Source organism: Chiloscyllium plagiosum, chromosome 4, assembly GCF_004010195.1.
Source record: "Chiloscyllium plagiosum isolate BGI_BamShark_2017 chromosome 4, ASM401019v2, whole genome shotgun sequence".
NCBI classification, from domain to species: domain Eukaryota; kingdom Metazoa; phylum Chordata; class Chondrichthyes; order Orectolobiformes; family Hemiscylliidae; genus Chiloscyllium; species Chiloscyllium plagiosum.
Window position 1 is genome coordinate 136,038,537 of NC_057713.1, and position 15,649 is coordinate 136,054,185.

General features: G+C 42.4%; 1 protein-coding gene across 1 annotated transcript in view; it reads right to left on the reverse strand.

Annotated features, from left to right (window-relative positions):
* chd7 (chromodomain helicase DNA binding protein 7) overlaps nucleotides 1-15,649 on the reverse strand; it is a 356,622-nt gene that overhangs the window by 194,774 nt on the left and 146,199 nt on the right. The window contains exon 4 of the mRNA XM_043689312.1: nucleotides 11,368-11,503. Within this exon, the coding sequence (XP_043545247.1) occupies nucleotides 11,368-11,503 (136 nt within the window). The remainder of the gene's footprint in view (nucleotides 1-11,367; nucleotides 11,504-15,649) is intronic.

The following is a 15,649-nucleotide window of genomic DNA, read 5'->3' on the forward strand; positions in this document are numbered from 1 at the left end:
TTCCAATTCCTTATTAAACCACGGGTCCTTCGCACGACCCTTTCCTCCCTGCCTGACAGGTACATAATTATCAAGGACACTCAATAGTTGCTCCTTGAACAAGCTCCACATATCATTTACACTCTTGCCTTGGAGTCTACTTTTCCAAGCCACACATCCTAAGTCATGCCTCACCGCATCATAATTTCTCTGACCCCAGCTATAACTCTTGCCCTGTAGTACACACTTATCCCTCTCCATCATGAGAGTAAAAATCACCGAATTATGGTCACTATCCCCAAAGTGCTCACCTACCTTTAATTCTAACACCTGGCCTGGTTCGTTACCCAGAACCAAATCCAGTATGGCCTCACCTCTTGTTGGCCTGTCTACATATTGTGTCAGGAAACTCTCCTGCACACATTGAACAAACACTGACCCATCTAACGAACTTGAGCTATAGCTTTCCCAATCAATATCAGGAAAGTTAAAGTCCCCCATAACAACGATCCTATTTCTGTCACTCATCTCCTGAATCACCTTCCCTATCCTTTCTTCAATGATTCTAGGACTATTAGGAGGCCTGTAAAATACTCCTAACAGGGTGACCTCACCTTTCCTATTCCTAACCTCAGCCCAAACTACCTCGGATGGCAAGTCCTCATCCATCGTCCTTTCCACCGCTGTAATACTATCTTTGACAAGCAATGCCACACCTCCCCCTCTTTTACCCCCACCTCTGACCCTACTAAAACATTTAAATCCCGGAACCTGCAACAGCCAATCCTGTCCCTGTTCTAGCCATGTCTCCGTATATAGCAGAGAAATAGACCCTTCGGTCCAACTTGCCCATGCTGACCAGATGTCCCAACCTAATCTAGTCCCATTTGCCAGCACCCGGCCTATATACCTCCAAACCCTTCCTATTCATATACCCATCCAAATATCTTTTAAATGCTGCAATTATACCGGCCTCCACCACTTCCTCTGGCAGCTCATTCCATACATGCACCACCCTCTGTGTGAAAAGGTTGCCCCTTAGGTCTCTTTTACATCTTTTCCCTCTCACCCTAAACCAATGCCCTCTAGTTCTGGACTCCCCCACCACAGGGAAAAGACTTTGTCTATTTATCTTTTCCAAGCCCCTCATGATTTTATAAACCTCTATAAAGATCACCCCTCAGCCTCTGATGCACCAGGGAAAAAAGCCCCAGCCTATTCAACCTCTTCCTATAACTCAAATCCTCTAATCCTGGCAACATCCTTGTAAATCTTTTCTGAACCCTTTCAAGTTTCACAACACCTTTCCGATAGGAAGGAGACCGGAATTGCACGCAATATTCCAACAGTGGCCGAACCAAAGTCCTGTACAGCCGTAACATGACCTCCCAACTCCTGTACTCAATACTCTGACAAACAAAGGAAGGCATACCAAATGCCTTCTTCACTATCCTATCTATCTGCGACTCCACTTTCAAGGAGCTATGAATCCGCACTTCAAGGTCACTTTGTTCAGCCACTCCTCAGGACCTTAACATTAACTCCTGCTCTGATCTGTTTTTCCTAAATTCTTCAGCAATACCACCTAAGACATTGCCTCTATGTTTCATGAATGATACACTGTATGAAAGTAGCATTAAACTCCAAAGTCTCAAATTCTAGTGATGAAATTGTTCCAAAAATGTTCAAGGTTACAATCCACATAAACAACTGGGTGACACGGTGGCTCAGTGGTTGGCACTGCTGCTTCACAGCACCAGGGACTCTGGATCGATTCCAACCTCGGGTGACTGTCTGTGTGGAGTTTCCACATCCTCGCAGTGTCTGCGTGGGTTTTCTCCGGGTGCTCTGGTTTCCTCCCACAATCCAAAGATGTGGGGGTTAGGTGAATTGGCATGCTAAATTGCCCATAGTGTTCAGGGGTGTGTAGGTTAGGTTCATTAGTCAAGAGTAGATGTGGGACAATTGGGTTGGGGTAGGGGTAGGGGTCAGTGTGGACTTTTTAGGTGGAAGGGCTTGTTTCCACACCGTAGGGATTCTTAAAAAAACTGCATCTGCACAGTTGTTAGAAATGTAGATTTCAATGCTGTAGAACCAATACTAAACTCTGATTGTTTTTCCAGAGTTGAACATTTCTGTTGACATGCATTCAATTCACATGAAAAATAACAGATTGGTTGTTTGATACTCATGTTGCCCTCTTGTAATAACACTGCACCAACACTAACATAGCTGGCATCAACAGTTCAAATGGCTTAGCGTAATTTAGTGATGTTAAAACTGCGCAGTGTTCAATACAGCTTTCAAGTTGTCAAAGGTACACTAAGAGTCTTTTGTTCATTTCCATTTTTTGCCCTTTAAACAAATTTGTCAAAGGAGTCACTGCAATGTTGAAATTTGGAACCAACTTCTACTAGAATCCACTTATGCCATTATACTGAAAATTCTCTCATCTTGTCTTAGCCATGGGAAATTCTAAGATAGCTCTCATTCTTTTGCCTTATCCTACAGTTTGGTCCAAAAATATCACTTTTGCTCTGGCAAATTCATTTTTTATCCAAGTTACTCTTAGCAATTGACTGAACAATTTGCTCACGTATTGTAAATGGGTCTCTCAGGTTTGGTTGAAAAACATTTGTGTATGCAACACAGCTGCATAATCCTTCAATGATCTTTTCAATTCATCATTGAAAAGTTGCCAATAAGTTTCAGTGTGAACAGCATGATTTAACATTTAAAAAGTCCATTTGTGGTTACAAATGCTAATATTCCTTTAGCTGCATCAATGAAACTTGCCAATAGCCTTTTTCAACCAGTTTTTGTAACAAATTGTATTTACCTAACTCTCTCAATGTAATTCTCCAATTGTGGAATTGGATATGACCCCACCTGTTACTTTAACTGGACTTTGTGATGATCTATATATAATGTTTGTGATCCCTCTGGCTTCAGTACTATCAAAATAAGGGAGCTCCAGTTACATTGACTCAATTCAATAATGTCTAGGTCCATTATAAACTAGATCTCTTTCCACATCTGACCTAACTTGTCTGGGTTGAGTATATATGGATGTTTGTCCAATGGGTGGCACATCCCCTACTTTAATACCATGCCTTATAACCTAGCCTATTTACTCAAATTGATTTAAGTATTCTGGGAGATTACATAATATTCCCATCTAACCTTTTAAATATCTCCATATTATTCAATCAGATTACTGAAGGGTTGACTTTAAAATTTTCAATTCCTGATTCATTCTCAAAAATCATTTAAATATTTTAAGTTCTCTCCCTACTTTTCTTTCACCACCATAAACAGACTTTTCTGACTGTTACAATATCTCTTTAACGTACTAACACCACATGCACAGGATGAGTCCTCCTGTTTGGAGTGACTATAAAGAGAGATTTCATTGTTCTTAAAAGTCTGAAAGAAACATAGCACATTTCCCAGGAACAATTAAGCCACAAATTTGTTTTGTATGAGGACAAGTCTTCATTTAATCATGCAACCAGAAAGACACAAGGATACCTGTACCATGGAAAAATTATGAAAATGGGATTGTTGTAAAGGAGCTGAAAATGTATTGCTGGAAAAGCACAGCAGGTCAGGGAGCATCCAAGGAACAGGAGAATCGATGTTTCGGGCATAAGCCCTTCTTCCCCGAAACGTTCCTTGGATGCTGCCTGACCTGCTGCGCTTTTCCAGCAACACATTTTCAGCTCTGATCTCCAGCATCTGCAGCCCTCCCTTTCTCCTTGTTGTAAAGGAGTTAATTATCAATCATGGCAGGTCAATTGGCATTGTCATAACAGTTCCAGGGCTGTGGAGAAACACTGGAAAAGTGATGACCGCAGTGTAGTTTTCAATTATCCATCATAACTGGAAACCCATCCATTCAGTCCTGTTTGCTCAGCACCATGGAGAAACCGTAAAAATGAGGATTTTGTTAAAGAATTCCATTATCCTTTTCAGATGGAAAGCCTTTGCAGTCACACTGGGGAGAGACCAATCACCTGCTGCATGTGTGGCAAAGAATTTTGTCCCTTTTTTTTTTAAAAGCAGTGGGATCATATTTGTTGTTTTCAATCTGCTGGAACTGCCCCCGGAGTCCAGCAAATTTTGGAAAATTTCCCCAAGTAAAAGGGAGGGGGGCATGGCTCAGGTACAAGCAATTGGGATCAAGGAAACCCTGGAGATATAATGGGGATACAGGAGGTTACTGGAGGAGATCAGGAGGGTGTAAAGGGGCCATGAGATAGGCTTGGTTTCAGATGATTAGGGTGAATTGAAAAAGATTATTTATATTAAAGGAAAAAGAATAACGAAAGAGAGAATAGAACCTGGGGCGGCACGGTGGCTCAGTGGTTAGCACTGTTACCTCACAGCGCCAGGGACCCGGGTTCAATTCCAGCCTTGGACGACTGTGCAAACTCCAGAAAGACATTCTCCCCATGTCTGCGTGAGTTTCCTTCGGGTGCTCTGGTTTCCTCCTACAATCCAAAGCTGCACTGGTTAGGTGAACTGGCCATGCTAAATTGTCCAAAGTGTTCAGGAACGTATAAGTTACGTGCATTAATCAGGGGTAAATATAGGATAATTGGTGGAGGTGGGGGAGAATGGGCCTGGGTGGGCTACTCTTTGAAGAGTCAGTGTGGACTTGTTAGACCGAAGGGCCCTTTCCCACACTGTAGGGATTCTATGATTCTACTCGCAATAAATTATTATGGAATTGCATTTTGATTTGGTACAGTCTTGTGAAACTTGCCTTAAATAATTACCAGAAAAAGGTTTTCAGCAACAAAATTAAGTTTTAGCCTTGTTGTCTGCTCGAGTTTTGAGTTTGTTGAGCATTCTTCTTGGACAACTCCTATGCTTTGGTTAGTTTTTCTCCAAAACTTAACACATAGAACATAGAAGAATACAGCGCAGTACAGGCCCTTTGGCCCTCGATGTTGCGCCGATCCAAGCCCACCTAACCTACACTAGCCCACTATCCTCCATATGCCTATCCAATGCCCGTTTAAATGCCCATAAAGAGGGAGAGTCCACCACTGCTACTGGCAGGGCATTCCATGAACTCCCGACTCGCTGAGTAAAGAACCTACCCCTAACATCTGTCCTATACCTACCACCCCTTAATTTAAAGCTATGCCCCCTCGTAATAGCTGACTCCATATGTGGAAAAGGTTCTCACGGTCAACCCTATCTAAACCCCTAATCATCTTATACACCTCTATCAAGTCACTTCTCCAATGAAAACAACCCCAAGTGCCTCAGCCTTTCCTCATACGATCTTACTACCATACCAGGTAACATCCTGGTAAACCTCCTCTGCACCCATTCCAGTGCCTCCACATCCTTCCTATAGTATGGCGACCAAAACTGCACACAATACTCCAGATGCGGCCGCACCAGAGTCTTATACAACTGCAATATGACCTCAGGACTCAATTCCTCTACCAATAAAAGCCAGTACGCCATATGCCTTCTTCACAGCACTATTTACCTGGGTGGCAACTTTCAAAGATCTGTGTACATCGACACCAAGATCCCTCTGCTCATCCACACTACCAAGTAACTGACCATTAGCCCAGTACCCCATCTTTTTGTTACTCTTACCAAAGTGAATCACCTCACACTTACCTACATACGGCACTCCATGAAGAAACTTTGCCATCAACTACTACCCTCTGTCTTCTTCCATCCAGCCAATTCCTAATCCAAACCTCCAACTCACCTTCAATGCCATATCTCCGTATTTTCTGCAGTAGCCTACCATGGGGAACCTTATCAAACGCCTTACTAAAATCCATGTATACCACATCTACCGCTTTCCCCTCATCAACCTCCTTCGTCATCTTTTCAAAGAATTCAATAAGGTTTGTGAGGCACGACCTGCCCTTCACAAAACCATGCTGACTATCCTTGATCACATTATTCCTATCCAGATGTGCATAAATCCTATCCCTTACTATTCTCTCTAAGACTTTGCCCACAACAGAAGTGAGACTCACCGGCCTATAGTTACTAGGGTTATCCCTACTCCCCTTCTTGAACAAGGGAACCACATTTGCTAGCCTCCAGTCTTCTGGCACTACTCCTGTAGACAACGAGGACATAAAAATCAAGGCCAATGGCTCTGCAATCTCCTCCCTTGCTTCCCAGAGAATCCTAGGATAAAAGTATAGCTTCTGAACAATTCAGAATCCCCGAGTGAAACCAACTTGATAGATTATTTTTATTATGTGCTGTTTGTTTAATGTAGTGGTTAATCTACTTTTTTAAAATGGAAGAACAAAGTTTACTACATTCAGAAGGAAAAAAGACCAACTATTTCAAATCATTCTTATATAATGGATCTTATTACAAGTATCAAAAAATATTCAACCCTATTACCCTCAACAATAACCTTACAGATACTCAAACCTCAGTCTATATTTCAATTCTCCCACTGGTGTCTTTTCATGTGAGCCTTAAATGAAACAGCTCAAATACAATTTTATGTCTTAGAGCCAGCTGTTAGCACAGCTTGCAAGAGACATGCTCATTATATCAATATCGCCTTACAGCATATGAGCTTAGTGTATAAACATTTGAGGCTCTTTAACACAGACCATGAAGCATGACATGTTGATGGAAGCATGTTACTCTATAATCATCAAATAGCTTGTCAGTCAGACACAGGTGTGCTTGTAAATATCAAATGTGTTTACATTACTGAGCAGTAATAAATATCTGCTGGATCTTTCAATACCACATTATCAACATCTAATTCCTTTGTTACAAGGCACATCAGAAGCATTGCTGCATCAGGTAAAGATATCCTGGAGGCAAAACCACATCACTAACTCCTTAACTCATACATTCAACAGCCTTGTAGGAGATCTTCCTCAAATTCCTTCAAGACTTCAGATTCTAAAGCTTTTCCCTTACTAACCTCCAAGCCGCCAAGGACATCTTTGCTTCTACCCTGACTGTTGCGGAGGCTGCTAAACTATGTTGTTGCTGGTAAAGGTCTTTTCGCTCTGAATGCCTGCTTCTCTCAAAGTAACCTTCTGGATGGTTCGGTTTTACTGGAAAAAACTTCTCTGTCACTGCATAAAACATATTCTCAATCTTTCTCTCTTTTACTGTTTTCTAAAGCACCATTCAACACAAGAAAACCTAAAGTAAATGCTTTTCCAACCAACCAGGATCATTTTCTCAAGTCACAAATTAAACTATGCCCCTTGATTCTTGTGGAGGTGCTGGTGTTGGACTGGGGTGGACAAGGTCGAGTCACACATCCGATTATAACCCAGCAGGTTTATTTGAAATCACAAGCTTTCAGAGTGTCCTTTGTCAGGTGAAGTGAAGAAAAGCACAAAGACACAGAATTAATAAACAAAGAAATCAAAAGGTCATACAAATAGCGAGTGGAGTGTTGACAGGCTGAATAGCAAGTGAAGGGACGACTATAATCCAATTAATTGAAACAGACTGATAATTCCAACAAATCAAAAGATGGTGCTGAAGACAAACTAAATGGCTGGAATAACATGATAGGCATAAGTGCCACATATCAATGGTCTAACAAAAGTAACAACTAATCTAAAACTGTACGAATGAATTAAGGTAGAGAGATAAGTTATCAAGGTGGTGTCAAAACAGGGCAGTAAGCAAAGTTTTACAGATACAGAACAGTATGGTGAGGTTACATGTAGCATGACATGAACCCAAGATCACAGTTGAGGCTGTCTTCACTGGTACGGAACTTGGCCATCAGCTTCTGCTTGGTGATTCTGTGCTTGTGTGCACGCTTGTGTGTGCGTGTATCTCGAAGGCCGCCTTGGAGAACACCGACCCAGGATTGGAGGCTGAATGTCCAGTTCCACCGAAATGCCCCCCAGCTGGGAGGTAACACTGCTGTCTGGTCATTGTTCCGTGCTCCCCATCATCTGAGCAGATCCTGTGTATATGCAAGGCTTGCCCAAAGGGGATGACATATAGCAAATGGGGTTAGATTTATTTACGATATCTGGTCGGCATGACTCTATGTCTAGGGTGGGACCTAGAGAAGTACATAGGAACTGCTCAGATGAGGAGGAACACAATGGACAACTAAAGATACTGAAAGATGCCCTCATAAGAATGGGGTACCATGCTCAACTCATCGACCAACAGTTCAGATGTGCCACAGCAATGACCTCCTCAAAAGACAGACACAGGACATAACCGATCGAGTACCCTTCATTGTCCAGTACTTCCCAGCACAGAGAAACTACACCAAGTTCTTTGCAGTCTTCAACAAATCATTGATGATGAGCATCTCGTCAAGATCATTCCTACACTCCACTTCCTGCCTTCAAGCAACAGCCAAACCTTAAAGAGACCATTGTTCACAGCAAATATCCAGCTTTCAGGACAACATCAAACACAATGTCTCACAACCCTGCCATGGCAACCTCTGCAAGAAATGCCGAACTATCAACATAGAAATTACCATATGTGGGAATACCACCCACCACCTACACGGCAGATACTCATTTGACCCAGCCAATGGAGTCTCTCTCATACACTGCAGGCAAGGATGCCCAGAGAGATGGTATATTGGCAAGACCATGAAGATACTATGACAATGGATGAATGGACACAGCACAACAATCACTAGACAGCAATGTTCCCTCCCAGTTGGGAAATGTTTCAGTAGTCAAGGGCATTCAGCCTCCAATCTTCAGGTAAGCGTACTCCAAGGCAGCCTTTGAGATACATAATGCAGAATCGCCAAGCACAAACTGTAGCCAAGTTCTGTACCCATGAAGGTGGCCTCAATTGTGATCTTGGGTTCATGACTTGATACGTGTAACCTCACCACACTGTGCTGTACTTGTTAAACATTCCTTACTTGAGTTGAAAAGTGTGGTGCTGTAAAAGCGCAGCAGGTCAGGCAGCATCCGAGGAGCAGGAGAATCGACGTTTTGGGCATAAGCCCTTCTTCAGGAATGAGGCTGGTGTGCCAAGCGGGCTGAGATAAAAGGTTGGGGGTGGGCGGGGGAGAGGCACTGGCCCCTCCCCCAAATCCCCCCCCCCCTTACCTTTTATCTTAGCCCGCTTGGCACACCAGCCTCATTCCTGAAGAAGGGCTTATGCCCGAAACGTTGATTCTCCTCCTCCTCGGATGCTGCCTGACCTGCTGCACTTTTCCAGCACCACACTTTTCAACTCTGGTCTCCAGCATCTGCAGTCCTCACTTTCTCCTAAACATTCCTTACTGTCCTGTTTGACACCATCACCTTGATAACTGGTTACAATCTCTCTACCTTAATTTGGACAGTTTTGGATTACCTATGACTGTGGTTAGACTCTCATACCTGTAAATGTTGTTCCAGCCATTTGGTTTGTCTCCAACACCACCTCATTTTTAATTTTTCGTAATTGTCTCTCTGCCTCATTTAATTGGATTGTCAGTCATGCCTCACTTGCTATTCAGCTATTGACACTTTACTCACACCATTTGATACTTCTGATCACCTGCAGTGACTTATTATCAGCCTGCCAACATGCCACTCACACCATTTGTATGATCATTTGATGACTCTGCTGATTAATTATGTGCCTATGCGCTTTGCTTCACTCCACTTGACGAAGAAGCAGTGCTGCGAAAGCTTGTGATTTCAAATATACCTGTTGGACGATAACCTGGTGCCCTGTGACTTCTGACCTCTCTTTGTAATCCACAATGTATAGAAATACAAATCAAACTTAAAGTTAGACATGATTTGCTCCAAAGTAAATACACAAGTTTGGATTCAAATCATAATTTTAGATGTGATATTACTTATTTCAGATAGTTAAATTGTGACAAATTTACTCAAATTCCCTTCATATGATTTTTTTTTACATAATGGAAATGGATATTGCTATCCACTATAACTACTGAACCATGCATTTTTTTTAATGTGTTTGGTTAGGAAATGATTTTAATGAATTTTCTCTAGTTCACTAAACTGTCTCTACAAAGGACAAATAATGGTTTACTATATTTGTTTACTATACATTCCTGAAGAAGGGCTTATGCCCGAAACGTCGATTCTCCTGCTCCTTGGATGCTGCCTGACCTGCTGCGCTTTTCCAGCAACACATTTTCAGCTCTGATCTCCAGCATCTGCAGCCCTCACTTTCTCCTACTATATTACTTCCAAACTTGACACGGGGCATGATTAGAGTGGTGCTGGGAAAGCACAGCAGGTCAAGCAACACCAGAGGAGCAGGAAAATCAATGTTTCGGGCAAAAACCCTTCATCAGGAATCCTGTTGACAAAAGGGGTGCTAACAAGGGACACGGACACAAGATGGCTATGGAGCCATAAGTTGGTCGCTTAACACACAAGATGGCCATTGAGCCATTTAATGGAAAAGTACAGCGAAGCAAACACAGATACTGCCCGAGACCAACAGGATACCAGCACAATTGAAACAGAACACAGATAATTAATTAGTTTAAGGCGAGTGGAGGAGAGGATATAAATCAGTAACGTCTACTGCCCGAAGTGTCAGAGTCTAGCCACCACCTTCAGTAGAAATGTTAACTACCTGAGACTAAGTGTTAATACCTTAGATTTGCAGGAATGAAAAACAATCTTCCTTCTCAGAAAGAATGATCACGACCAATTACTGCAGCAATGGACTTCTGTGTAGCTGCTGAAACTGACAATGATTCTAACATTCCTCTGAAACTGCCAATGACTCTGGAATGTTTTCTGTAAACAAACCATGCTGCGCAAACAAAGCCTCCATATCCGGACCATTATTCCATGAAATGTATAAAAAATCGTGATGTGCTCAGAGGGTGAGAGAAAGCTCACAGCTGGACATCTCTCCCCAGAGCTCTTTGTACAATAAACTCGGTCGTTGAATCCCGATTCTGACTCCGAGACTGGTGATTTTCCCCACAACAACAGACAAGCATGAAACTGTCTTTAAACAAATGAAACAATACTGGAAATACTAATATACTGCATACTTGTGGGCAGAAAACAGGCTTAACATTTCAGGTCGCTGATCTTACTTTAATTTTTTTCTGTCCATACGTGCTGCCTGACCTTTCAACGTGCAATGAACTAGTGAAATGATTATATTGACTTTAATTGCACTGATAATAGAAGTTTCATTAAAAGTTTCCAATTATTTCAACAGACTTCTGTCATAAGCAAACACAGCTCGCTGGAAAACATTTCTACCTGAACAGATTAGAAGTGAAAACAATGGCAATATAAAGATGTACACTAATCATTCCATTACAAAACACATGAAGGTCATAATACTCTATTAATTATGTATCTTATATGCATGACTCTCAATCAAAACTTTACATTTATATTTGTATAAATCAAAGGTTGCATTCACCTGCACTCCTAATTCATCCTCTTCTGGTGGAGATGGAGGTGGGGTTTTGTCCATGTCTGAATTTTCAGGGGAAGATTCATGTTTCCTTTTGCCTTTTTTCTTTCCAACAGTTGATTCCGGGATACTTTTCTTGTTACTACAAAACATGAACATTTATTAGTATACAGGAGGCCAAAAACCAAAACCATTCCTATTCAAAATCCAAAAGAATCCATTAACTCTTTTTGAGACTGTTTTCTCACCCAAAATAAGAGCACAACGAACAGGCAAAATTAGAATCCTGTACATTACAGTTTCAAATTTAATCGTACTTAATTTAACACAATTCTCAAATAAATTAGATCACTCACTATAGATATATTCCACCAATTCATCAAATTCATAGCAAGACCACTCAACAACCAATCTACATTGAGTTTCTTTAAACATATCTGAGCTGTTCAATGGCTGATATATACCAACTTGTCTTTCCCCACTCCACACCTTCCATGGTCCCTCTACAGTCAACTAACCTGCATAGTTATATACTTTGACAAAATGAAGTTGGCTGGCACCATGGTTGAGGAAAAGGTGGGCATGATGAAAGCAGTGAAGAAGGTGTCAGCCAAGAGCAGCAGGAGGAGAACGTCAAAGTCAAAAAGTTACTTCATGAATATCTAGAAAAAAACGATGAAGCAGGTTCACCTCGATACGGACACCTCCTCCAAGATCATGCATATCATGTACTCATTCATCTATGATATTTCTGAGTGATCGCGGGAGAGGCTTCCCACCTGGCCGATTACAAGTGCAGCACTACCTGCTCCTGCGAGATCCAGGCCACCGTGCACCTGCTGCTGCGTGGGGAGCTGGCCAAGTACACCAGCTCCAAGTGAAACATCATACTGGAGTGAAATAATATCCATGGATTTGCACTAAGTTAGTTATCATTGCTGAGCAATGAACAGAACACCCCAAAAACCAAAGGATCCTATTTAAAATTCCAGGTGTCTGACCGAGCTGGTTTAATAATTTTAGCCTTTATTGACTGGAAGAAGAAACTGCCATTGACCTAGCTATTCAAAAGCTCCTGCTGCAAAAACATGCATGGGTGTGGACAGGCAACTTAACATCATTGGGCTATTTACCAGCTTCATGGCTCATTACCTAAGGCCAACCATTTGTGCAAAGTACAAAACAGTAAGCCAGTGACTCAAGCGAAATCTCTAGGAATAGGGGTTCAAATCCCATCATGGCAATTGGTGGAACTTGAATTCAATTAATAAATAAATAAAGGAGTTAAAAGTTAGTCTGCTGCAAGCACAAAACCCTTTGCTGATTGCGATTATGACAAAAACCCATCTGGTCCTTCTTTGGGGAAGGATATCTGCTGTCCTTACCCGCTGCTCTACTGACTTCGGACCCTCAAAGTGGTTAATTCTTAAAGGTCTTTTGAGATGGCCTCACAAGCTAAGTGGTTATACCAAATCATTATGAAATTTGAAGAAATGAATGAAACCAGATGGACCACCTGACAATGACCCAGGCAAGGAAATGACGGCATCAAACTCCGCCCAATTGGCCTAGCAAACTATTCCTGGGCTTTTCATTGTCAGTTTTTACAGCATAGAAAGAGACTCTTTGGCTCATGTCTGCACTGGTCATCAAACATTCATCCATTTTAATCCCATATCCAGCACTTAACCCACAGCCTTATATACTACTGTGCTTAAAGAGCTCACCTATTGAGCTCTGATTGTATTGAAATGGTGGAGTAGGCTTGAGGGGCTGAATGACCTACTGCTCTTCCTATTGGCTTAGTTCTTAAATGTCTCTACCATCATTTCAGGTAATGAGTTCTATATTATCTATAACTCTCTGGGTGAAAAAAATATTCCCCTCAAATCCCCTCTAAACCTGCCCTTTACCTTAAAACTGTGCCCTTTGGCAGTGATCTGTCACCTAAGGGGAAAGGTTTCTCCCCGTCTCTCCTGTCGATGTCCCTCAGAACTGTGTACACCTCAACCATGTCCCCTTTTAGCCTTCTCTGCTCGAGGTAGAACAGGCCCAGCTTATCTAGCCTCTCTTCATAGCATAAGCAGTTCAGCCTGGACAACATCCTGTTGGGGGAAGAAAGAACTGCAAATGTTGTAAATCAGAAAATGCTGGAAAAGCTCAGGTCTGGCAGCAGCTGAGAGAAATCAGTTAATGTTTTGGGTCAAGTGACCCTTCCTCAGAACTGATGGTAGCTAGGGTCATTCGATCAAAGACATCAGCTGATTTCTCTCCACAGATGTTGCCAGATCGACTGAGCTTTTCCAGTAATTTCAGTTTTTGTAACATCCTGTTGAATCTCTTCACTGTCTCTCATGCAATTATATCTTTCTATAGTGCAGTGACCAGTACTACACACGCACTACTCCAATTGTACTCTAACTAACATTATATACAGCTACATCACAACCTCCAGAATGTGTAATTATAATGCCTTGACTGATTGACTGTCCCATCCCGCCAACAAGGAAAAGCCACCAGAGCTGGCAGTGACATACAATTGTTATGAAGTTATAGGTGTTCTGTACCTTTAAGAGAGTGAAAACTGGCAAGGACTCAAGAAAATTTACAGCCCAGGAACAGGTTCTTCAGCCTTCCAAGCTTGGGTCGATCCAAATGTACTGTCGAAACCTGACGCCCTATTCCTAAGCATCTTATCCCTCTGCTCCCCACCTACTCATGCATCTGTCCAGACGCTTCTTAAATGAATCTACCATGCCTGCCTCCACCATCTCTGCTGGCAACGCGTTCCAGGCACCTACCACCCTGTGTGTAAAGTACTTGCAATGTTTATCTCCCTTAAACTTTTCACCTCTCACCATGAAAGCGTGACCACATTATTGAATCCCTCACCCTGGGAAAAATCTTATCTGTATCTACGTTGTCTATACCCTTCATAATTTTGTAGACCTCAATCAGGACCCCTTCAATCTCCTTTTTCCTAATGAAAACAAACCTAACCTATTCAACCTCTCTTCATAGCTAGCACCTCCCATACCAGGCAACATCCTCATAAACCTTCTATGCACCCTCTCCAAAGCGTCCACATCCTTTTGGAAATGTGGCGACCAGAACTGTACACAGTATTCTAAATGCAACCGAACCAATGTCTTGTACAATTTTAACATGACCTCCCAGTTCTTATACTCAATACCCCGTCTGATGAAGGCAAGCATACTATATGCCTTCCTGACCACTCAATCCACCTGTGCAGCAACCTTCAGGGTACAAGTGATCTGAACTCCCACATCTCTCTGCCCATCAACTTTTCCCAAGGCGCTTCGGTTTACTGTATAATTCACTCTAGAATTGGACTTGCCAAAATGCATCACCTCACATTTGCCTAGATTGAACCCCATCTGCCATGTCTCTGCCCAATTCTCCAGTCTATCTATATTCTCCTGTATTCTTTGACAGTACCCTACGCTTTCTGCGACTCCACCGATCTTTGTGTCATCTGCAAACTTGATCATACCAACATTGCCCTCTCCCATTGATGTATATTACAAACAACAGTGGCCCCAGCACTGATCCCTGTGGAACACGACTGGTCACATTTCTCCATTTCGAGAAACTCCCTTCAACTACTACTGCCTCCTGTTGCTCAACCAGTTCTTTATTCACTGAGCTAGAGCACCCTGCACACCTTATGACTTCACTTTCTCCATTAGTTTACCATGGAGTACCTTATCAAATGCCTTACTAAAGTCCATGCATATGACATCTACAGTCCATCCTTCATCTATCAACTTGGTCACTTCCACAAAATACTCAAGTTGGTACGGCATGATCTCCCCCGCACAAAACCATGTTGCCTGTCACTGATAATTGTTATTTAAGAACTTACCTCGACGCCAACGGTCTTTTCGCATCAGAGAGTGGCGGGAGCTGGGCGGAAGTGAAGGCAGAGCGCAAAGCTGGTCAGGAAGGTAAGTGATTGTTATTCGAGTGGGTGTGTTCTAGACCCCAGGTCCTACAAAGTAGGGCCTCCCTCCCTCCCTCCTCCTCTAACCTAAATTAAAAGTCCACAGACTTACCCCAAAAAGAGGGTCCAAGGAAGTTCCTGTGGATTGAAGAGGGAGGCTTTAGCTCAGGAGTCTTTGACAAGAAGGTTGAGTGAAGTGATTACGCCACAGTTGAAGAGGGTGAAGACATGACTGCCAAGCTGGTTCAGTGTGCTACGTGCTTGATGTGGGAGGTCAACGACTCTGGTATGTCTGGCTCGTATATGTGTGGAAAGTGTGTGCAC